Source organism: Sminthopsis crassicaudata, chromosome 2 (genome assembly GCF_048593235.1).
Source record: "Sminthopsis crassicaudata isolate SCR6 chromosome 2, ASM4859323v1, whole genome shotgun sequence".
In the NCBI taxonomy this organism is placed as follows: domain Eukaryota; kingdom Metazoa; phylum Chordata; class Mammalia; order Dasyuromorphia; family Dasyuridae; genus Sminthopsis; species Sminthopsis crassicaudata.
This window is the reverse complement of record NC_133618.1, coordinates 224,887,435-224,911,348: the sequence shown is the minus strand read 5'-3', so window position 1 is coordinate 224,911,348 and position 23,914 is coordinate 224,887,435. Positions and strand designations below refer to the sequence as shown.

At 34.4% G+C, this 23,914-nt stretch overlaps 1 protein-coding gene across 3 annotated transcripts in view; it reads left to right on the top strand.

The window, feature by feature from the left end:
• The window catches only part of BABAM2 (BRISC and BRCA1 A complex member 2), a 514,351-nt gene that overhangs the window by 437,484 nt on the left and 52,953 nt on the right, over window positions 1-23,914 (top strand). For all 3 annotated transcript variants that reach the window (XR_012486190.1, XM_074288294.1, XM_074288295.1), the window contains one exon: window positions 9,588-9,741. Coding sequence is in view for 2 of the 3 variants with exons in the window: in XM_074288294.1 (XP_074144395.1) it covers window positions 9,588-9,741 (154 nt within the window). In the remaining variant the exon portion in view is untranslated. The remainder of the gene's footprint in view (window positions 1-9,587; window positions 9,742-23,914) is intronic.

Below are 23,914 nucleotides of genomic sequence, written 5' to 3'. Positions count from 1 at the left end.
CCCAGTAGTAACACTGCTGGATCAAAGAGTATGCAGAGTTTGATATCTCTTTGAGTATAGTTCCAAATTGCTCTCCAGAATGGCTGGATCCATTCACAGTTCCACCAACAATGTATCAGTGTCCCAGTTTTCCCACATCCTCTTCAGCATTCATCATTATTTGTTCCTGTCATCTTAGCCAATCTGACAGGTGTGTAATGGTATCTCAGAGTTGTCTTAATTTGCATTTCTCTGATCAGTAGTGACTTAGAACACCTTTTGATGAGTAGACATGGTTTCTATTTCTTCATCTTAAAATTGCCTGTTCATATCCTTTGACCATTTATCAATTGGAGAATTCACCAATTCATTCTTTAGGATAAGATTATTTAGTTTCTAATTAATTTTGGGGATATTTTCTTTCCATAGCCTTTTATTGAATGTAATTTTTATTGCATCATGATCTGAAAAAAAAAAATGCATTTACTATTTGTGCCTTTCTGCATTTGATTTTGAGGTCCTTATGCCCTGATATGTGGCCAATTTTTGGATTGGTTCCATGAACCAATCTGTCTCCATTCAATTTTCTTCAAAGATCTATCATACCTAACTCTTCTAATATTCTTCTTACATCCTTAACTTCTTTCTTATTTATTTTGTGGTTTGATTTATTTAGTTCAGAGAGAACAAGGTTAACATCTCCCACTATTATAGTTTTGCTATCTGGTTCTTCTTGCAGCTCTCTTAACTTCTCCTTTAGGAATTTCCATGCTATACCACTTGGTGCATATATATATATATTTGCCATTGATATTACTTCATTATCTATGGTACCTTTTAGCAAGATATAGTTTCCTTCCTTATCTCTTTTAATTAGATCAATTTTTGCTTTTGCTTGATCTGAGATCAGGATGATTACCCTTGCTTTTTTTACTTCATCTGAAGTATAATAGATTCTGCTCCAGCCTTTCCCTTTATTCTGTATGAATTATTCTGCTTTAAATGTGTTTCTTGTAAACAACAAATTTTGGGACTTTAGCCTTTAATGTAGTCTGCTATCCCTGTCCGTTTTGTGGGAGAGTTCATCCCATTCACATTCACAGTTAAAATGACTAATTCTGTATTTCCTGACATCTTATTTACCCCAAATTATGCTTTTCTCTTCCCTTTCCTTCTTTCCCTTCTCCCCAGTATTTAATTCTGACCATCACTTCACTCAAGCAGCCCTCTCCCTTTGTAGCTCCTTCCCCTTTCATATATCTTTCCACAACTATTTCTGTTTTCCCTTTTATTAGCCTCCCTGTTTCTTTTCCCCTTTGCCCTCCCACTTCCCTCTAAAGTGAGACAAGTTTCTCTGTGAAACCAAATATGTGTAATATTTTCTCTTTGAGCCAAATTTGATGAGAGTAAGATTCACATAATGTTCATCATTGTTCTTTCCCTCAATTATAATAGGTCTTCTTTGCCTCTTCATGAGATGTAATTTCCCTCATTTTACCTCCATTTCCCTCCTTTTTTCCAATGCAATCCCCTTTCTGTCTCTAATTTCTTTTTTATATTATGACAGTAAAATCAAATTATATCTGCACTCTCTATGCACATCCATAACAGAGATATAGTTCTCTCAAGAGTTCTTTCATTTTTACCTTTCTATGCTTCTCTTGAGTCCTATATTTGGAGGTCAAATTTTTTGTTCTTCTCTGGTCTTTTCATCAGAAATAAATGAAATTCACCTGTTTTGTTGAATGTCTATCTTCTTCCCTGGAAGAAAATGCTTAGTTTAATAGCAAGATAGTTTATTTTTGGCTGCATTCCAAGTTCTTTTGCCTTTTGTAATATCAAATTCCAGATCCTTTGATCCTTTAAGGTGCTAGGTCCTGGGTAATCTGATCGTGGCTCCTCGATGTTTGAATTGTTTAATTTCTGGCTGCTTGCAATATTTTTTCCTTAGTTTGATAGTTTTGAAATTAAGCCTCAATATTCCTTCAAGTTTTCATTTTGGGGTCTCTTTCAGAAGGTGATTGGTCAATTCTTTCAATGGCTATTTTAGCTTCTGGTTCTAGGATATCAGGGCAATTTTCCTTGATGGTTTTCTGAAAGATCATGTCTAGGTTCTTTTTTCCATTGTGGTTTTCAGAAAGTCCAATAATCTGTAGATTGTCTCTCTTAGATCTATTTTCCATGTCAGTTGTTTTTCCAAGGAAGTATTTTACATTTTCTTCTATTTTTTTCTTTTCTTTCTTTTTTTTTTTTTTTTTTTTGCTTGACTTATTCTTGATGCCTCATTGAGTCATCCATTTCCATTTGTTCAGTTCTGATTTTTAGTGAATTATTTTCATCAGTTGTCTTTTATACTTCTTTTTGTATTTGCCCAATTGAATTTTTAAATGAGTTGTTGTATTCTATGGATTTTTTTTTCCATTTCACAAATTCTGTTTTTTAAGGAGTTGTTTTCTTTTTCCATTTTGTCAAAACTATTTTGTAAGGAGTGATATGCTTTTTCCATTTTACTAAATGTATTTTGTAAGGATTTTTCCTCAGATAATTTCTTTGTTTCCTTTTCCCAACTCCCTTGCAAATTTTCATTTCTTTGTCCCATTTTTCTTCTAGCTCTCTTTTAAAATCCTTTTTAATTTCTTCCAAAAGAACCTTGTGTGATAAGGACCAATTTATATCACCTTTTGGGGCTTCATCTGGAGACGGTTTGCTTTTAATCTCCTCAAGAGTTTGAAATCTCTTTCACCTTAAAAACTATCTATGGTCAGAGTTTGTTTTTGTTTTTGTTTTTGTTTTTGTGTTTTTGTTTTTTTGTTTTTAAAGCTGAGGTCTGCTTTTAGGACAAGAGAGAGATTGTCCAGGTTCCCTCTATAAGCTGCAGCAGCTGCGCTGAGTCAGTGCTTACTGACTTTTGTTGCTCTGGGTGGGCGTGGCCAAGTCCCATGAGATTCTGGCATTTTGGGGTTCACTGTTGATATTTTGTGTTTATATTGGGTGTTTTATAATTTCTCTTTTGATCTACTGGCCAACACTGTGGTGGAGCCCTCCCCATAGATTCTCCCTCCTATGGAGCTCCCACCATCCAGTCTTCAAGGCCGCACTGTGCTCAGCCTGCTTTTGCTTGGCCTGCCTCCCTCTGTGCCCAATTGAAACAGACCTTTTCTGGAGATCTTCAAAATTATCTTCTTCTAGTAATCTGTTACACTCCCAATATTCGTGGAATCTGTCAGTCCAAAACCAGTTCAGAGACTGGATTTTTTGATAATAGGAAAGTTGTAGGAAGAGCTCAGAAAATGACATGTCTCCTCCCTGTTATCTTTTATCTTCCCCCCCCCATTACTAGGAAATGGGATTATAACCAAGAATGTCCTACCCAACAAAACTGAATAAAATCTTTCAGCTTTTAATGAACATCAGAAACTTTTAAGAATTCTTGATGAAAAGATCAGAAGTGCTGGATAGAAAATTTAACATTCAAACACAAGATTCAAGAGAAGTATAAAAAGGTAAATATGAAAGAGAAAATATAGGAGATTCAATAACACTGAACCATTTGCATTCCAATATGGAAAGATGACTGATGTAACTTCTAAGAACATTATAATTTTTTTCTAACATGGCTAATATAGAAACATTTTTGCATGATTGCATAATTAACATATTGGTTGCCTTCTTGGGCTGAGGGGAAAGAATTTAGAACTCAGAACTTTATAAAATGTGTAAAAATAAGTAATTCATTAAAAGAATTTTTAAAAACCAGGTAAGAAACGAAGGCTCAGAGGTCATATGGCTTTCCCAAGGTCCCATAGGAAGTAAGTGTTAGAGCTAGGTTTGATCACAGATCTTCTAATTCACCAGCCAATCGCCTTTCCATTCCACTACCCAAGTAGTGGTAGCAGAATTGAAACTTGGTTAATATTACTCCAAATCTAGGGATTAAAACTCAGTTATTGGAAATGAGTCCTGAAATGAAATAGATTTTTAAAAATCTCCTACAATCATTCTGTATTGAGTTTTGTAGTTCAATTGTGTCTCACTCTTCATGACTCCATACTGTCCATGGGGCTTTCTTGGCAAAGATAATGATGAGGATACTGAGGCAAATAGGGATAAGTGACTTGACCAGAGTCACACATTTTTAGTAAGTGTCTAAGGCCAGATTTGAACTCTGGTCATCCTGACTTCAATACACTAAGCTACCTAATTGTCTATATTGAGTTAACCAAATATTAACAAATTCTTTTGTGACTCTGTGATTCCTGTCTTAAGATGCCACAATGAACACTCTGAATTCCTAACATGCCCTATTGTTCTCCAGTTGCTATGTTTATGTTTAAATTGCTCCCTATGCCTAGGATGTCCTACTCCTTAGTTGAACACCTCTCCTTTAAAGTACAAATCAAGTGCTATCTCTTGTGATTTTATCACATTCTTTTACTAGAATATAAGTGCTATGAGGATGTTGACCATGTCATATTCTATCTTGAGAAACAGTGCAGAATAGTGAAATAATTGTTGATCTTTGAGAAAGAAGAGAGAAACTAATAATCTGTATTCCAGCCTCCAGAGAAGATTGTAGTTTAAATCTCATAATCGGAAGTATTTTTCTCAAATTAAATCCCTCATCATCCAATCGCATCCAAATGTAGTATATACAAGATGGACATAGGAATTTTCATTTTGAACATGGAAACTGATCCTCACTATGCTCTTTTAACAGAAAGTTCTTTAATTTGTTAGTCTTCTCTTTTATAGGCTATATAATTTTAATTCTTTTGCCTATCTTCATAGAGCAGGCCTTATTTTTCTTATGGACTTAAATCAGTCAAAAGACACTAATTAAAAAGCAACTTAATTTTAAAAGATATAAATATAAAATACTTTTACATACCTTAAAAAAAAGGAAAATAAAAATTAACTGAATAACCCCTATGTGTTACATATTTTTCTGTCAGTCGGCAAGTGCATAATAAGTAAACTATACATTCTACCTAAGAAACACAAGTTTAAAACTTTAGCTCAAGGAGCTAGATATTTAATTCCTAAAGAAAATTCACATTCTTGTTTCCTGATTGTTTAAACTAAGTACTAACCTAACTCTATGGTACTGAAAACAAATATCTAGAAATTGTATGGTTTGCAGGTGCTAGAGAAGGCTTCATGGAAGAATGGAACATGAGTTAATTGTTTCAAGTATTACCTCAGGCATAAGGGAATGAATGAGTAGCTGGGACACTGAATAAACTTACAAAATATACAAATTTTCAAATCAAGGAGATCAAAAATCAGGTTAGCAAATAAAACAAAATGCCAGAGGATTTACCAGCAGTTAGTGACTGCTAAATCCACAGGAACTGAAGCTGCAGCATGAAGTGTGGTTAGCTGAATGGTGTTCTTGACAATAAAAAGAGTAAAGGAATGGATAGTTAGTGGAAATTATCCTTAAGCAGCTACTATGCAAACCTCAGGTATTATTATTTTTCTCTTCTCCTAGAGAGAGCCACTTCTAAGCAAGGGAACCCTAGCCAACAGGTCTGCAATGAAGTGACCAAAAAAATAGCTGGGTAGGAAGTATAAAAATAGGAAACTGGCATATAGAAGGTACAAAGGCTAATAGAAAGGGGGGAAAGCACACTTCTAGAACTGAAGTTACATGTTAGGAAAAAAATAGAAAATAAGATTGCATAGCTAGGGAGGACCATATCATATCTTTCTTGATTTTGGGATAAGTCAGCAATGTGGTAGTGCAAAGAATGTTGGGTGTCAAGTCGGGAGAGACTTGATTTAAAATTTATGTTAAATTTACTTTGTGTGGTCATGAGCATTTAACCTCTCTCAATCTGGTTTCCTCATCTGAAAGATGAAACTGTACCTTCCTCATAGGTTGTTTTAATGTTCTATGTAAGTTGAACTATTATGAAAACTCTATGATATTAGTAACTGATAGGAGCTTCTTAACAGCCCTGTGAAGTAAGTAGTACAGAGATTATCCTCTTTTTTCAGAAAAAGGAATCAGATATTTAGCCAGGTTAAACAAATGTCAGCTCTTCCAGACTTAAATGTCTATCATTCTCTCCACTATTGCCACATTGTATCTGATACCAAAATGATCCTCTTGAAAAGCATATTGACCAAACCATTGTTTTTCCAAAAAAAAAAAAAAAAAAAAAAATAGGAAATAAATGGTTTTGAATATTTTTTTCCTTTGAACAAATTCAACTGACTAGCAGTTTTTATATTATGTAAACACAACCTGATGTGTTTTTTTCCTCTAAGACACTTTTAGGATTCTGGCATAGTTTCTATTTTTCAGGCTATTTTTACTGATGTTATTCAGAAATTTGTTCTCTATTTCTTCACAATCTTTCTGTTGTTTTCATTAATCAGGATTGATTCCTTAAGTCCAGATCACTTAACTACCTTTGTACCTTCAAATAAGCTTTCCCTTGAGACTCTTCTTTTCTCTAAGATCCTTCATAATAAGGATCACAGGTTTCTGTGATGATTCGTTAACTTTGTAAAGTATTTTTAAAGTAAATAGTGTCCAAAAAAGGGGGCAGAGCCAAGATGGCAGAGAGTGAACAGGTCTTTATCTGAGCGCTTCCTGGCTTCCCTCAGATTAACAGATTCAAGCCTCTGAACTGGTTTTGGTGTTATGGGCCAGAACTCTGTATCTGAAACAAGGATTCTTACAAGGTGTTAAGTCCATGGAATTGATAAAGACAACAGTTGTCTAGTTTAGCATGGTGCTTAATAGTTCTCTAGTTCAGTACATGTACTTAGTACTTACTATAGTTCCACAAGTTTCACAGCTGTGATACTGGAGTATATATATAAAACAGTCAGCAAGGACTGGATGAGATTCATTCCATCTTTGATCAGGATCCTGGTGGCTCTCCTGGGGGACTGAGAGACAGATTCATTCACTCCCTCTCACACTACCATGGTGGCAGGCTCTCCTCCTTCGCTTCTCCACTGAAACCAAGATTCCTGAAAGGCTCTCAAGAAAGCTAGCTGGGCCCCCAGACAAGGAAACTATTAGGAGATAATAAAGACTTTTGGACTTTAACACCTGGTTATTCTTGTGGTGATTACTCTGCTGAAAGGAAGGCTGCTCCTAAGACCTTCAGAAAACTAAATAAGAACACTACATTTTGGCATTAGAACATTATATTTTGGAGTAACAGAATCCACAAATATTTGAAGTGTAACAAAATTCCAACAAAAGATATTTTAGAAGAAATTCAGGAAAGATCTGTTTCAATCAAGTAGGGAAGGGCATGGCTCTTCTGGCAAGCATAGTGCAGTTCAAGGAGGTCCAGGGGGGAGAGATTCTACCTCAGGAATGTAGTGGGAGGCTCTTAGCCAAAATACAACAGAGTTGGCTACTCTATCCTGGTGAAGCCTGTGAATCAGCAGTCTAACTGTGAGACCTTCAGCTCAACTACAGAAGGCAAAGAGTGAGCCCCTGAACCCCAGCATAACAAGGGACTTGACCACACCCACCCAGCATAGATAGGAAGCCAGTAGCACCAGCCCCAGAGCACCGTGTAGCCACTATTGCCTCTAGAGGAAGTTTGAAACAGTCTCCCTTTTGCCCTATGAGCAGACCTCAGCTTTTGAAAGCAAAAAAGAACTCTGACAATAGATAGCTTTTATAGAGACAGAGAAGAACAGACCTCAAACCCCAAGGACATTGAAGGTGTTGTCTCCAGATGAAATCTCAAAGGGTGATATAAGTTAGTCTCCAATTCAAAATGCTCTCTTGGAAGAATTTTTAAAGGATCTTAAAAGAAAGTTAGAAGAAAAATGGGGAAAGGAAATGCCAGCTTGAAAAAGGAAATAGAAATTGTCTGAAGGAAACCATTCCTTAAAAAATAGTTTTGGCAAAATGAAAAAAAAAAAAAAAAAAAGCTCCTTGAAAAACAGAATTTGTGAAATTAAAAAAAAAAAAAATCCAATGAATAAAATAAATATAATAAGAATTCATTTATTCTGAAATTAGTCTTTTGTTAACTTCAGCCTCCCAGGACAGTACTATGGCTGAATAAAACTGAAGAGCCAGCTTCTGAACCAGGAGCAATGATTTCAATGTTTCCTTAATTTTTTCTTAAAATAAATTTGTTTTGATGTAAGTTAGTAAGAACTGAAATTACCTTGTTTAACTTTGAGAAAATGAGGCTAAAAGACATTAAAAATCCTAAAAATTATAATTAAAAATTATTCTAATTTGTTGAAATTCATCAATAGAACTGTTAAAGAAACTCCCACTTTGACACTGACATTGAATTCATTATACATGAGTTTAAAAAGACATAATAATTAACTTTTTAAAAAATTACTTAATCTTAAAGCCATTCAGAAGTAGTTTTCCAGAATATCAGAAAAATCTACAAAGAATAGAAAAAATCTTTCTGTTACTATATACATTGTATTCCTAGTTCTACTTGTTTTGCTCAGCATCAATTCCTGTAAGTCTTTGTAGGCTTTTCCAAAATCAATCTGCTGATTATTTCTTATAGAATAATAATATTCCATTACTTTAATATGCTACAGTTTATTCAACTATTTTCCAATTGATGGACATCCACTTATTTTCTAATTCTTTGCCACAACAAAAGGTGCTACAAATACTTTTGCACATGGGGATATTTTTCCATCTTTTATGATCTCTTTGGGATACAGATCTAGTAGTGGCATTGCTGGATCAAAAGGTATGAACAGTTTTATAGCCTTTTAGGAATAGTTCCAAATCACTCTCCAGAATGGTTGAATTAATTTCACAAGTCTACCAACAATGCATCAGTGTCCCAGTTTTCTCACATCCCCTCCAACATTCACCATTATCTTTTCCTGTCATCTTAGCCTATCTAATAAGTATGAAGTAGTACCTCAGTGTTGTTTTAATTTGCATTTCTCTAATCAATAGTGACTTAGAACATTTTTTCACATAACTGTAGTTGACTGATTTCTTCATCTGAAAATTGTCTATTCATATGGAATATTAATTTTTAAATGTGCAACAGGCAGTTGTTTATGTGGGAGATCTGAGTGTCATCTTCATAAATATAGTTATGCGCATGGGGATTGATAAGATTACTAAGAAAGAGAACATAAAAGATATGATTTTATATAATGGGTTCTCAAAAAAGCTTTTCTTGAATGAATGAATTTTTTAAAACTTAACACTACCCTTCTACTTGTCAAAACCATTCTTTAAGACTCACCACAAGTCCTATCTTCTCTGAACACTTTCTCCTTTCTCTGAGTTTCGGTAGTACAAATCAGTAGTCATTAATCTCATAATATATTCTATGTACCAATTAATTTCATTTCATCTCATTATATTATAAATTCTTTAAAACCTTAAATTCAAATCTCAGTCTTCTCTGTCTATGGCCCAGAATCAACTATCATGAAGAAATGACAACCAAGGCAAATAAGAGACTTGCCCAAACTCATATGACTAGTCACTAGCATAACTGGAGCTAGAATCTCATCCTGATCATATAATGTTCACTCAGTACAGTTCTGGTAGTTAATTATAGCTTGAACCTGAAATAATTCCATTCCATAACTGCATTTACTGTTTTGTTTTTTTGTCTTTGCAGTTGATCTTCCCCTATATTTCCCTCGAGACCAGCCTACTCTCACCTTCCAATCAGTCTACCACTTTACCAACAGTGGACAGTTGTACTCTCAGGCCCAGAAAAATTATCCATACAGCCCACGATGGGATGGCAATGAGATGGCCAAAAGAGCAAAGTAAGTAAAATTCACTGCTCCACTTGTGCTTTATATCTTATCTGTCCACATCCTAAAGGATCTGGAATATGTACATGCACACATATGTATTTATATGCATATGTAAATGTGTTTATATACCTTCAAAATTGGAAAAAGCTAAAATTCCACTGATAAATATCTCAACCTAGTGTCATTAAGTAGAGCTTGCATAAATTACTGTCACCAAAAGCTTCATCTCTTGGTGGCTAAAATGGTACTAAGCATTTTCCAGCTCATCTAGACTAGCCTTTAGACAATGGATAATATCTTGATTTCGCTTTCACCTGAAGCCTTTCTCTCTTCATAGGACCTCCCAGAGTCGTATTCCACTAATCAGTCAGCTAATCAACAGGCATTTATTAAAATCTTATTATTTACCAGGCACTGAGCTAAGTCCTAAAAATACAGAGAAAGGCAAAAAAGAATGCTTGTATTCACAAATTCGGTATTTCAATTGGCAAGGGCAGGTGCAGTACATAGTAGCTGACATTTCTATAAGCAGTTATTATATGTTAAATGGTTTACAATTTTTATCTCATAACAATAATTATAATAATAACAACAATAATAATAATTGATTGTTGTCCTTCATTATCAAAGAGGATCAAAATGACATCATTAAATTAGAGTCAAGTTAGTGTGTCCATCTGTTGCTGATCAGGCCAATACAAGCTTGGAATGCTCTGCCATAGATCAAACACAAATAGTCTATGTGGACATTTGGGGGTAGATTCTCAACCTTGCACATCTTACATTTCTTCTGAGCTAATTCACTTCAGCTTTGCTTATGGAGCACAGCACCTTGTCTGTTGAGGGTATGCTATGCTGGATTGTCTTGTGCCAGTGTCTCTCAAGTCATACCTTTCCTTGTATGAGTTCTCCAGAAAATAACCTTTTTGGAAAGTATACATTTGACATTCAAACAATGTGGCCAGTCCAACAGAGCTGTGCTGTCTGGAATAGAGTTTGAATGTTTGGTTTAGTTTTTTAAAATTAGGTATCTTATCCCATCAGGTGAATTTCAGAATCTTCCTAAGACAATTCTGATGGAAACAATTCAGTTTCCTGGCATAGTGCTGATACACAGTCCAGGCTTCACAAGCATACAAAAGTGAAGTCAGCACAATAATTCTGTAGACGGTTTGGCGGTCAGGCTAATATACTCTCTTTCCCCATGCATTCCTTTGGAGCTTTCCGAACATTGAGCTAGCACTGGTAAGGCATGTGTGTGTCAACCTTATTATCGATGTGTATATCCCTGCAAAATATACTGCCAAGATAAGTGAACTTATCCACAGCATTCAAAATTTCTCCATTTGCATAACCAATGGTTCTAGAAACCATTGGTACTGGCTGAGGGAGAACCAGTTTGATTTTATTTGTTAACCCAAAATTAGCATACCATACTTTGTTGCATCTCAGTTTTGGAGGCTGCATTGAAGGCACAGTCATCTGCATACAAAAAATCATGCACCAGTATTTTCTCCACTTTAGTTTTGGCTTATACCCTTTTCAAGTTGAAGAATTTACCATCAATGCAGTAACTGACTTTAAAGCCATCTTCATCCTCATTGAAGGAGTTTGACAGTATGACTGAAAACTTCATGCTAAAAAAAGCATGGGAGCAAGCACACAGCTTGTGTCACTGCATTAGCGACTGGGAGAGCTCAAGAGCATTGTCCATTGTCCAGAATCCAGACATGTCATCATGAAACTGACATACTGTACTGGAGAACTTCTCTTGAGTAACCAAATTTTGACAGTTTTCCATAAGCCTTTGTGACTGACAGTATCAAAGGCCTTGGTCAGATGTATAAATAATGTTGTATACAGACCTCTGTTCTGCTCCTGGCATTTCTCCTGGAGTTGTTGAGCAGCAAACACCATATCAACAGTTCCTCAGTCCTTCCTGAAACTGCCATCCTCTCAATTAGATGACCTTCCAGGTATAGGATCAGTCTATTAAGGAGGACTCTGGCAAGAATCTTGCCAGTGGTGACAAAGAGAGAGACACACACATCCTTGCTCCATGATTATCACAGAACAATCTGTTCTCTTTACCTTTATAGAAATGGACAGTGGAAACATCCTTGAATTCCTGAGGCATAATCTCTTGCCATATAATCTGGAAAATTTCAGTCAGCTTTTGTATGAATAGTAGACTATCCACCTTGTAAATCTCACCTGGAATAGAATTAGTACCGGGTAATTTGCCAAACAAAAGTAGTCTAATGGCCTTCAAAACCTCTTTTTTAGTTGATCCTTCTCTAGGAAGTGTTTGATTTCAACCTAAGGACAGTGGCTTCAGCATTGATTGGTGACAGTCTGTGGTGAACGCTTATGAAAGTGTACATCCTATCTCTCAAGGATTATGCCCTTGTCACCAACCAATTCATCACTGAGTAGTTGAAATATACCATAAGTCTTTGGCCCACAAATTGCCTTCAGTGCATCATGAAAGTGCTTTTGATTGTTACTATCAGCATAAAACTGAATTTCATCTGTCTTCTTATTGAGTCAAGAATTCTGCATCTCTCAAAGTTTTGATTCTACTTTTGATGGAATTGAATGCTAGCTTCTTAGAGATGGATAAACTATCCTGGAATACCCTTCAGAGTTCCCATTTTTTTATTTAGCAGCTTCTGAATTTCTCCACTATTTTCATCAAATAAGTCTTGATGTTTGCAAGTTTTCTGACCCATATGGACAAAAGCAGTGCTGTACACCAGATCCCTAAAAGGTGTCTACTCCTTTTCTTTTCTGTTCCACTATTGCTAACTGTGTGTTGGCTCAGCTTACCCTCCAAGGTAGCAACAAACTGTTCCCTCTTAGAGAATCACTCTAATCTATTAACATTAATTCTTCTGCTTCTTTTTGCCATGGGCCTGCTTTTTTGTTGAATGTGAATATTCAGCTTGGAGAGAGTAAAAGTCAGAGAGCAATCAAGCACTCTGCATCATACTTTGCTTTTATCACTCTCACATACTGTCTACCTCTTCTTATAATCACATGTGCATCCATCAAGTTTTATTGCATTTAGGTAAATGGAATATAGTGATGGTGATGAGAAGGTGATGAGATACAAAAGTCTTCAGCAGTAAGTGACCATTGTTGTTGCTGTTTCCCACTCCATTCCTTCCAATGCAGGACTCCCTGCCATGTCTGGTAGTCAGAGCCTACTCTGTCATTAAAGTCCCCCAGAAGTATAAGCTTGTCCTGGCACATTGGCACATTGATGATAAGGGTCTCCAGAATAAAATTTTTCTTTGACCTCATCAGGGTTTGTCATGGTGGTAGTGCAGCCCTGATGACAGTGGTGTGGCATTTTCCTGCAAGGGGCAATACCATTGTCATGAGCCCTTCGTTCACTCCTTTTGAAAGACACAGGGGCTTGTTTATTATATTAGTTTTGATTGCAAAACCTGCACCAGTCTCATTCCCCTTTACTGCAGCCACTCTGGAAATATGTCTGTCCAGTATCAGTGAGCTGGCCTTCATTTGCCAACTCTGTTTCACTCAAGGCTGCTAATTGGACGTGATACCTGTTGAGTTCTCTCTGAACAAGAGCTGTTCATCTTTCAGGTCTACTGGATTTTGTGTTGTCTATAAGTGTATGCACATTCCAGGTACTAGTGGTAATCGCGAATTTATTATTCTTATTTTACAAATGAGTAAAGTGAGACAAATAAAGATTAAGCAAATTGCCCAGGGAGATACTAAAGCCAAATTTAAAATCTGGTTTTCTTGACTCCAGGATCAGTGCTGTCAGTATATAGAGTAGATAGAAAGTAATCTGAAAGAAGAAGGGATTAGGAGGTGGGGGAAATCAGAAAAACCTCCTGTGGAAGGTAGATTTTGAGTTGCGTCTTGAAGGAAGTTAGAGAAAGTAAGAGAGTGCGATAAGGAAATAGGTAGGGGGGACAATTTGTACAAAGGCACAGAAAGAGGAAATGGAATGTTGTCTTCAAGAAACTGCAAAAAGTCCCATTTAGCCATATTATGTGGCTTTGTATACAAAGACTGTAATGGTAGGAAGCAGCCAAATTGTGGAAGCTTTAAATATCAAACAGAGAACTTTTTAATTAATCCTGGAGGTAACATGGAACTGCTGGATCTTATTGAGGTTGGGGGTGGCTACCTGACCTCCATCCCATCCTCAGGAATAATATCATCATATCTTTACTTTGGAAAAAAGAAGCTAGGTGGTGAAGTGGATAGAATGTTGGGCCTGGAATCAGGAAGACTTATTTTTCTGGTCATAGACACATATTACTTGGGCAGATCACTTAAACCATTTGCCTCAGTTTCCCCATCTGTAAAAATGAACTGAAGAAGGAAATGACAAAACACTTCAGTATTTTTGCTAAGAAAATCCCAAATGGGGTCACAGAACGTTAGGCATCACTGAAAAACTGCTTAATATAACAATGTAACATACTTAGGAAAAATCATCTTGGCAACCAAATACCTTCATTTGGTTTGAAGGTTTGAAAATGGAAAGGCATGAAGCAAGGAGAGGAATTTGAAAGCTTTTGTGTAGGTGAGGCTAAAAATGGTGAGGGCCTGCATAAATATCTATATAAGTGAAGTTAATTATAGAAGAGATATTATAAGGGAGAAACTACTAGATTTGACATTGAAATGGATATATGGCATGTGTAAGAGTGAGGAATTTATAACACTGTGGTTATGGTCTTGGATGAATAAGAGAATTATAGTACTCTCTAGAATGATAGGGGGAAAAAAAGAATTTTTGACCAAACTAGATAGAGAGCATTACAAAATGAAAAATGGATAGTTTTTATTATGAAAAAATGGTAAATGGTAAATGGCATAGTAATTTAGTGTTTGACCTAAAACTTTGGGACAAAACCTGTTTTAAAAAAACTGGAAAGTAGTATGGCAGAAATTCAGTGCAGACCAATATTTCACATAACATAAGGTCAAAAATGGGTGTGGGATTTAAACATAAAGGGTGATATAATAAGCGTATTAAACTTTATCAATCAATTGATGAAGGAAGTTTTTTTTGTTTGTTTGTTTTGTTTTGTTTTGTTTTTTTGCTGAGGCAACTAGGGTTAAGTGACCCGCCTAGGATCACATAAGGTAGGAAGTGTTAAATGTCTGAGGTCATATTTGAACTCAGGTCCTCCTGACTTCAGGGCTGGTGTTCTCTCCAATGTGTCACCTAGCTGCCCAGATGTAAAAATTTTAAATGGAGTTTTAGTATTTAGTGTTATCAAAAGAAATGTATTGCCATCCATCAGTAATCATTTTTAAATTAAAAAAGAATTTTTGACCAAACTAGATAGAGAGCATTACAAAATGTAAAATGGATAGTGTTTATTATGAAAAAATAAAGTTTTTGCAGAAACATTACATAGAATAATGATGTCAAACTCAAGTGGAAGTGGAAACCAGTAATCTGTAAGTGAGGATCCTTACATGGCACATACAGACTTAGTAAATTTTAAATTTTATTATTATTAAATTTATTATTATCTGTGTTATGTTTTATTGTATTTTTACTTATTTTATTAAATATTTCCTGTTAGATTTTAATCTGGTTTAAGGACTTTCAGGAGGTGGTTGTGTGTGACCACATCTAATGTAGAAAAAGAAGAAAGCCCACAGGAGAGCTCTGTGGGATACTCATAGTTAGTAGGTGTACTTGGATAAAGAGTCACTCAAGAAGTCTGGGCAGGAGCAGTCAAAAAGATAGGAGGAGAGCTGGGGAAAATAGGATCAAAACCCAGAGAAAAGAGCCTCAAATTGAAGAGGGTGATCAGCAGTGTCAGAAGTTGCAGAGAGGTCAAGAAGGATGATGACTGAGACAAGGACATTAGAGCTGGCAGTTAAGATTTCATTCATAACTTTGGGGAAAGTCATTTCAATTAAATAATGAGGTTGGAAGTCAGAATGTAGATAATTAAAAGTATGAGAAGTAAAGCAGTAGAGGTGACCTATTGTTTGTAAATAGTGGGGTAACAGCCATTTGACAAAGAGATATTAAAGATAAAAGAGTGGAGATGAAAAGAAGGGATAACATGTTAGAGAAGACAGCATGGAATGGGATCCCTTGTACAAGTAAACTAAAAGGCCCACCACATTGTGTGAGATGAGGTGAAGGAAGCTGAGCAGAAAGCATTATGGTGGTGTGAAATGAGGAAGAGAATGCCTAATTTTTTTTTTTTCAGTAAAATGAGAGATGCAGTTGTCATCTAGGATACTCAAGGGAGGAGAGCTATGTAAAGTTTGAGAAGGGATGAAAAGATCATCTAGTCTAGCCTCTTCATTTTACAGAGAAGGAAATGAAACTCAAAGATGTTAAGTGACTTGCCTGAGTTACATGACTAAGATGTGTGCTAGGTTAGATTTTAACTCTGGTAGTCCTGATTTCAAGTTCAATGCTTTATAAACTCTGTTTATGAATTATTCAAAATCATAAACCTGACCAAAAATTTACATATATGCTATCTAATTTATGACCTTCAACATTGTCTTGGCATGTGATTTATAGTTTAGTGTGTATAGATGCCTTCCCTTATGGGTGAGACTTTCAAATGTATATGCCAGTGGTAACCATGAAACTCTCTCCCATCTTTGCCAATCTGGCAGATTTGTGATTAACAAGAAAGGAACTGTTATGTTACATTAAAGTGCATCAGTGCTTTGATGAGCCATGAATCCCATTAATATACAAACTCACTCTCCCAGATTAAATCACAATCTAATTTAGATTTTTGATTTCAAGATCTTTTGAGTGATCATAAAGGCCTCCTCTTTGAGGAACCCTTGCTGGAGTTTGCAAGATTATTTGCAAGCAAGAATATCTTAATAACAACATAGATGTGGAAATTATATGCTTGATAAAATAATTATAATTTATACTTTATGGAGTAAATTAAATATGTTTATTAAATGCTTCCTATGTATCAATCTGTATGCTAAGTGCTAGAGATATAAATAAAAAAGCATGGTCCCTGCCATTAAGAAGCTCAGGTCCTAATGGAACAGATAGTACACAAAAGGTTATGGTCATCAGAGAGAAACAATTTGATTCATAAAGTTTCAGGAATGTTGAGTGGACATTTGGAGAATAGATTTACATACCCCATTCAGTAACAGTGGCATATTTAATTTGAGTCAGGAATATAGTAAATCATGGCAGGGCGTTTTCTGAAATGATGGTTAAGCAGGCAGTCACCAATCATGAGAGAAAACTCTAGGTCAGGAAGGTGAGGAGAAAGCTAGAGAAGCTATATAATATGCCAAGTACTTAGATCACAACAACCTTGTGTGATACATCACACAATTATTATTTTCTCCAGTTTATAAATAAGGAACTGTCTCTGTAATGCCCAAGTCTGGCATTTTCTCTCTCTTTTTTTTAAATGGCAGTGTGTTGTGTAAATTGAAATGTGCCCAAGAGAGGGAATTATACAACCAACTCCATATTTGTAGTGTTCAGCACATTGCAATAGTCTGATAATTTTCTGGGGGTTTTCTGTGTATACATATAATACATTTTGAGAAGTAAGTATTTTGTTTGTGGTGTGTGTTATGTAGACTGAACCAGATATTTCTATGGGGTTTCCATGGTAAAGGAATCTTGTGTTTTTCTTAAGCAGATAGTTAAGCATGCATGAATTGAGCCTTTAAGAAGCTACAGGCCATAAACCTATGATTTCAGTATAGGAATACAGTAAGTGAAGCTTGTTTATCTTAACAGATTAACTTGGAGTGTCTAAAGACATTTGCTTCATGTTAACACCACTTTAAAGAAAACATTTGAAGTGACCTTAAAAAAGTAGCAACTTTTCTCCTGCACTGAAGAAGGATTTATTTAAATGCAATAAGAGAAAGACAATGACGATATTCCATTTTGGCAAGAAGAAATAGTGTTTAAAAAAAAAAAAAAAAAAAGCAAGCTTGAAGCTTAAAGTACTTGGCAACTGGAATGTGCTTTTGTTCTAACTGAAGGCTAAAACAGACAAATCTAACCAGGAAAGATGCTTATGGTTGTGAGGAAGGCTGAAGAGGTCAAATTCAGCATTGCTAAATTGCTTTGTTTGTCTTATGAAAATATTTGTATGTCAAGAGTGGGTAAAAGACTGTAATTCATCCAGGGAACTCTGTAGAGGATATAAACACTCTCACGGTTTATGTAGAGCAGTAAAGCTCCCTGAGTAGAGTCAGCTGTTTATTCTCCTTTTGGAACAAAATTGTAAGCATTGAAACTTATAAAGGGACACAACTCTATACTGCCCATGATTCTTAAGTGCCTGACACTGACCAAAAATACTCCTATGTTTACTGAATTTCAATAAATTGTCTCATGACAGTTAAGGAGACCCTGACTCTTAAACTAAAATGCACTACCAAATCATAAGAACTATCACCCTTCGCAATATTTGGATTCATTTTAGTAAAATTTGAATTATATTTCCAAATTATTTTCTAGAATGATCAGACCAATCTACCAACAGCAAATTATTGTGCCTATTTTTTCTTTTAATTATTTTTTTTTAATTTTCTTCTTTTTCTTCTTTCCTCCTCCATTCCTGACTTGGTAGACAAAATAAAACAAATAAACAAAATAGCATCTTGTAACAAATATGTATAGTCGAGCAAAACAAATTTCTATATTGGTCATATAAAAAATGTGTCTCAGTTTGCATTCTGAATCTTTCATCTCGATATCAGGGGGTAGGTAGTATTCATTATCAGTCTTTTGGAATCATGGTTGATCATTGTAGTTGTAAGAATTCTCAAGTCTTTTTAAATTATTCATTTTTATGATATTGATGTATATAATTATAGTTCTGTTCAATTAACTTTGTCAGTTCATGCAAGTTTTCTTAGATTTCTTTAAAACTACCAGCATCATTGCTTGTAGAATTATAGTATATCAACATATTCATATGCATATAAGATCCTCCAGTTATTAGGTTCTTTCTCACTATGAAAAAAAACATACCATATATATTATATATATATGGTATGTCTTTTTTTGGGTATATATATATGTGTGTATGTGTGCATATATATTTATAAATATATACATATATATTTACTATAAGCCCTTTTCCTCTCTTTGATTCCTCTAGGTTATGGATTTAGTAATGATATCGCTTAGTAGGCACATTTTAATAACTATTTAAAACATCCAAATTGTTTTCCAAAATGACTTTTTCAATCCACATTTCTGGCAATATGACTTTAATATGCTTGTTATCCTAAAGCCCCTCTAATATATGTCATTTTTCTTTTTTTGTCAGTTCTATAAGCCTGATTAATATGAGACAGAATCTCAGAGTTGCTTCAATTTTTGTTTGGGTATTTTTTTTCTTGTGGCTGTTGTTAACTTGGATTTCTTTGAAAACTACCTGTTCATATCTTTTGACCATTTATGATTTGTGAAAATGACTCTTACTCATATAAATTTGTGTGTGTGTGTGTGTGTGTGTGTGTGTGTGTGTGTGTGTGTGTGTGTGACAGAGAGAGAGAGAGACAGAGAGAGAGAGAGAGAGAGAGACAGAGAGAGAGACAGAGACAGAGACAGAGACAGAGAGCGCACTTGGAAATGAAACTTTTGTCAGATAAACGTGCTGCAAAGATTTTTTTCCCTCTAGTTACTTGCTTCCCTTGTAATTTTAGCTATATTGATTTTGTTTGTGCAAATCCTGTTAAACTTTATGCGATCAAAATTAGTCATTTTATCTTCTGTAATCTGTTCTATACTTTGATCATGATATTTTCCACTAGTCATATAACTAAAAGATAATTTCATTCTTGCTCCCTGATTTATTTATGATGTCAGTATTTATAATCTAGATCATATTTGGAATGAGATGTTTCTGCTTGTTTTCCACTTTTCCAATTAATCAACTTTAGGCAATTTAATGAGTTTTTTCCATAATAGATGAGGCCTTTGGGTTTGTCATATACTAGATTATTACTTTCTGTTTTTTTTTTTTTTATCCTATGGGCTATGTAGCTAGTCTGTTCTATTTATTGATCAACCATTCTAATTTTTAGTGATTTAGGATATTTTTTCATATATTCTTGATTGCTTGGATTTCTTCCTTTGAAAATAGCCAGTTTGGGCCATTTATAAATTGAGCAATGGCTCTTACTTAAAGAATTTGAGTGAATTCTTTACATATCTTAGAAATGAGATCTTTAGGAGAGCAACTTGCTGCAGAGGTAGGGGGTGGGGTTTGGGTTTCCTGTCGTTGCTTCTCTCCTTCATTCCTCTCTGGATTTTCTGATTCTCTGATTCTCTTTTTCTAACATGTCCCAGTAGCCTTCTTACCTTAGAAGATTACTCTGTCTTGGGTGTCTCTTTCTTCTAATTAGTTAGTTCCTTTTGGAAACTTCATTTTTAGTGCCCAAGCCAGCCATATTTATGCTTTCATTCTCTGGGCTCTGTTCCCGATGTCTTTTCCTACCATGCTCCCATTTTCCATGCACCCTTTTCAGCTTTCTTTAATGTGTTAACCTTACCCAATTAAAGGGTAATTGAGGATAGAAAACTGTCTTTTTGCATCTTTTTTTTTATTCTATGTTTGTGAGAATGGGGAAAAATATTCATATAAAGCTTACCTATGTGCCAGGCACATCATTTGATCCTTATAACATTCCATTAGAGGTTTGTACTATTACATTTGAGGAAACTGAGACATAGAAAGATTAGGTCAGTTGACCAGGGTCATACAACTAGTAAGGGATTCAGGCAGATTTGAACTTAGGTCTTCCTGACTAAAAAGCCTAGTGTTCTATTCATTCTGCTGCCTGGCAATTTAGTATAGTGCCTAATACATATTATGTTCTTAATAAAGCTTATTGACTTAGCTTAACATTTTTTCCCTTTAATTTTAGGTTTTCTTTGTGTAAAAAAATTTCACTTTTATATCATTGAAATTAGCTATTTATTTTCTGTGATCCTCTCTATCCCTTGTTTGGCTATAAGCTCTTATTTTACCCATAGATCCAAAAGGGAATTTCCTCCTTTACTTTGTTGATGATCTGACTTTTTAGTATCTTTGTCGAGAATCCCTCATATGGAGTCATGAAGGACGTGCCTGAAACAACTGGACACCCCAAAAAAATGACCTTTTATACCTAAAACATGTATCTATTTGGAGCTAATCTTAGAATATGGCATGATCCAAACCTAATTTTTGCCAGACTGTTTTCCAGTTTTCCTTGTAATTTTTGTTGAGTCATAGCTAAGGTCTTGGAATTTATCAAACACAAAGCTACTAGTTCTCATTTGCTTCATTTATGTTTATATACTTAATTTGTTCTATGGATTGACTTATTATTTAATCAGTGCCAAATCATTTTTATGATTACTGGTGTGTAGTCCTGTTTGAAATCTGTTATTGCACTGTAACACATGTAATATGTATGGGATTGCCTGTCATCTAGGGGAGGGAGTAAAGGGAGGGAGGAGAAAATTTGGAAAAATGAATACAAGGGATAATGTTATTAAAAAATTACTCATGCATATGTGCTGTCAAAAAATTTACAATTTTATAATTATAAAATTAATAAAATAAAAATAAAAAAAGAAATGTTAAAAAATAAAATTAAATTTAAAAAAGAAATCTGTTATTGCTAGGCCCCCCTGCTCTCCCACCTTTTTTTCACTATTTCCCCTTTTATTCTTGACTTTTTGTTCTTCTAAATGAATTTAATTTTTTAGCTCCATGGTAATTTGATTAGCATAGGACTTAATAAGTAAATTTATGTATTATCATTTTTATTAATTAGTTCAGCCTATCTTTGAGCAATTATATTAATGTCCATCTTTATTTAAAGAATGTTTTATAGTTGAATTAATATAGTTCTTATGTGATAGGTGGACTCTTAAATATTTTATATATTCTGCAGTTATTTGGGGGGGAATTCCTCACTAGGTTTTATTGCCAGTACACATAAAGACTGATGATTTATGTGGATTTATGTCCTGAAATTTTGTTAAGATTACTGTTTTCAATTAATATTTTTCTTTTATTCTCTAGAGTCTATATCAAATTTGTAATTATATAATTATGAAAATAATAAAGAATAATAAAGAAAAACCTAGGAAGTCTTATAAGTACTGATAAATTTATACATTGTATAGTCAAATGCCTTTGAAAGATATAACACATCTATGTAAAAGGCAATCACAATTCCCTATTGAATAATGATGAAGCATTCTACCTAATTCCAAATAGAAAAGTGACAAGCTTAGGATTGTAGAATGAGAAAAAAAATTTTGATACATGAATATGTAGGAATTTATTTTGCCAGAACATGTATGTATTACTAGGGTTTTCCTTCCCCGCCTCCCCCAGGAAAAGGATGGGAAAGAAAATAAATTTTTGTTCATTGAATTTTTTTAAAAATCATGCCAAAGGAGGCTAGGCTACACTGATGTAATTGAAGATGTTTAGCTTCCAAAAAAAAGACTTTACAGGAGATGAAACCAATACCATCTGCAAGTTTTCAAAGGTCTAGCACATAGAAGAGGAAGTAGCTGTTTGATTTGACCCAAAAGGCCAAAGTAAGAGCAGCAATTGGACTACTTTGGTTGGATAAAAGGAAAATGTTCTTAAGAATAAGAGCTATACAAAAATGAATTAAACTCTTTTAGAAGGGAGGGGACTCTCCATCTCTTCAGGTCTTCTAATAATAAATAAAAATCTACTCACTGGAAATGTAGCTGATGAAATCTTTGAATAAAGAATGAACTTAATGCTCTCTCTAATGTCTTGTATCCCCAACCCTTCCTCTCCCTTTCTCCTTCCTTCCCTCCTTTCCTCTTTCCTTCCTTCCCTCCTATCTTTCCTCCCTTCTTCCCTCTCTTCATCTTTCCTTCCCTCCTTCCTTCCTTCCTTCCCTCTCTCCCTTCCCCCCATCCTCCCCCTCCTTATTTTTTCAGTTTATGGAATATTGGAAATAAATTGTTCTTTGATGTTTATAATATGCTGCTCTTGTAAATCCTAGAGTTTTTCTGTGGGCAATCAATTGTGACATTTAAATTAATTTTTCTGATATTGAGTTATTTTAATTCTTTTGACTTGTGTTAATCTGAAGGTTTTGTGTTTTTTAATAAATACTCATTTATTTCATTTAATTTCTCAGTTATATTTGTGTATTTTTAGAGTAATTTCTTTTTATGATAGCTTTTTATTGACAGTGGAGTAATTTCTGATGATTTTATTAAGTTTTCCTTCATTTATTGTGAATATTTTTTTTAATTTTTTGATATTGATCTGTTGTTTTCCCTCTTTTTAACCTAGTAGCTAAGGCTTGTTTTATTCTTTTTTTAAGGAAAATTAATAATTTAGTGCTTTTTAGTTTCAATTTTATTATTTTTGATATTCAGTTAGAGGGTTTTGATTTATTAATTTTTCTAGATTTTTTTTAGTCATACCAACTTACTTATCTGTGCTTTCTTTTGTTTATAAAATTATTTAAGAGCTATAAATTTTCTATAACAGATTTGCTTTGGCTACCTACTCCAAATTTTGCTGCTTGCTTTTGATTGCCATTTTCTTTGATGTAATGATATATTCTGTGATTTATTCCTTGAACCACCAGTTCCTTAAAATTAAATTATTTATTCTCCAATGATTTTTGATCCTTTCTTCATTGGAACTTTATTGAATGTTATTTTCATTTCACTATGATCAATAAATGATGTTTGTAATATTAATATTTTATGCATTTGTCTGTGAGGTTTTAATTCTCTAATATATGGTTAATTTTTATAAATATGATAAATATGTATGCTTTCCTTTCTGTTCCTATTTGCCAGAAAGCTTTTATATCTAACTTTCCTAAAAAAAATTTTCAGGTCCCTAACTTTCTTCTGGTTTATTTTTTGTTAAGATTTGTCTGGATATGAAAGGGATACATTGAATTCCTAGATTGCGGTAGTCTTTTATGTTTCTTCACTAAAACTTGTTTAAGTTATTTAAGTATTTAGATGCTGTGCTGTTTGATACATATGTATTAAAAATGATATTAATTCATTGTCTGATACTTTTCAACATAATACATGTTTGTTTTGTTGCTGTTGCCTGGTCAGAGATTGTTATTGTGTAACAAAACTGACAGAAATTATATGATAATCTCAATAGATGCAGAAAAA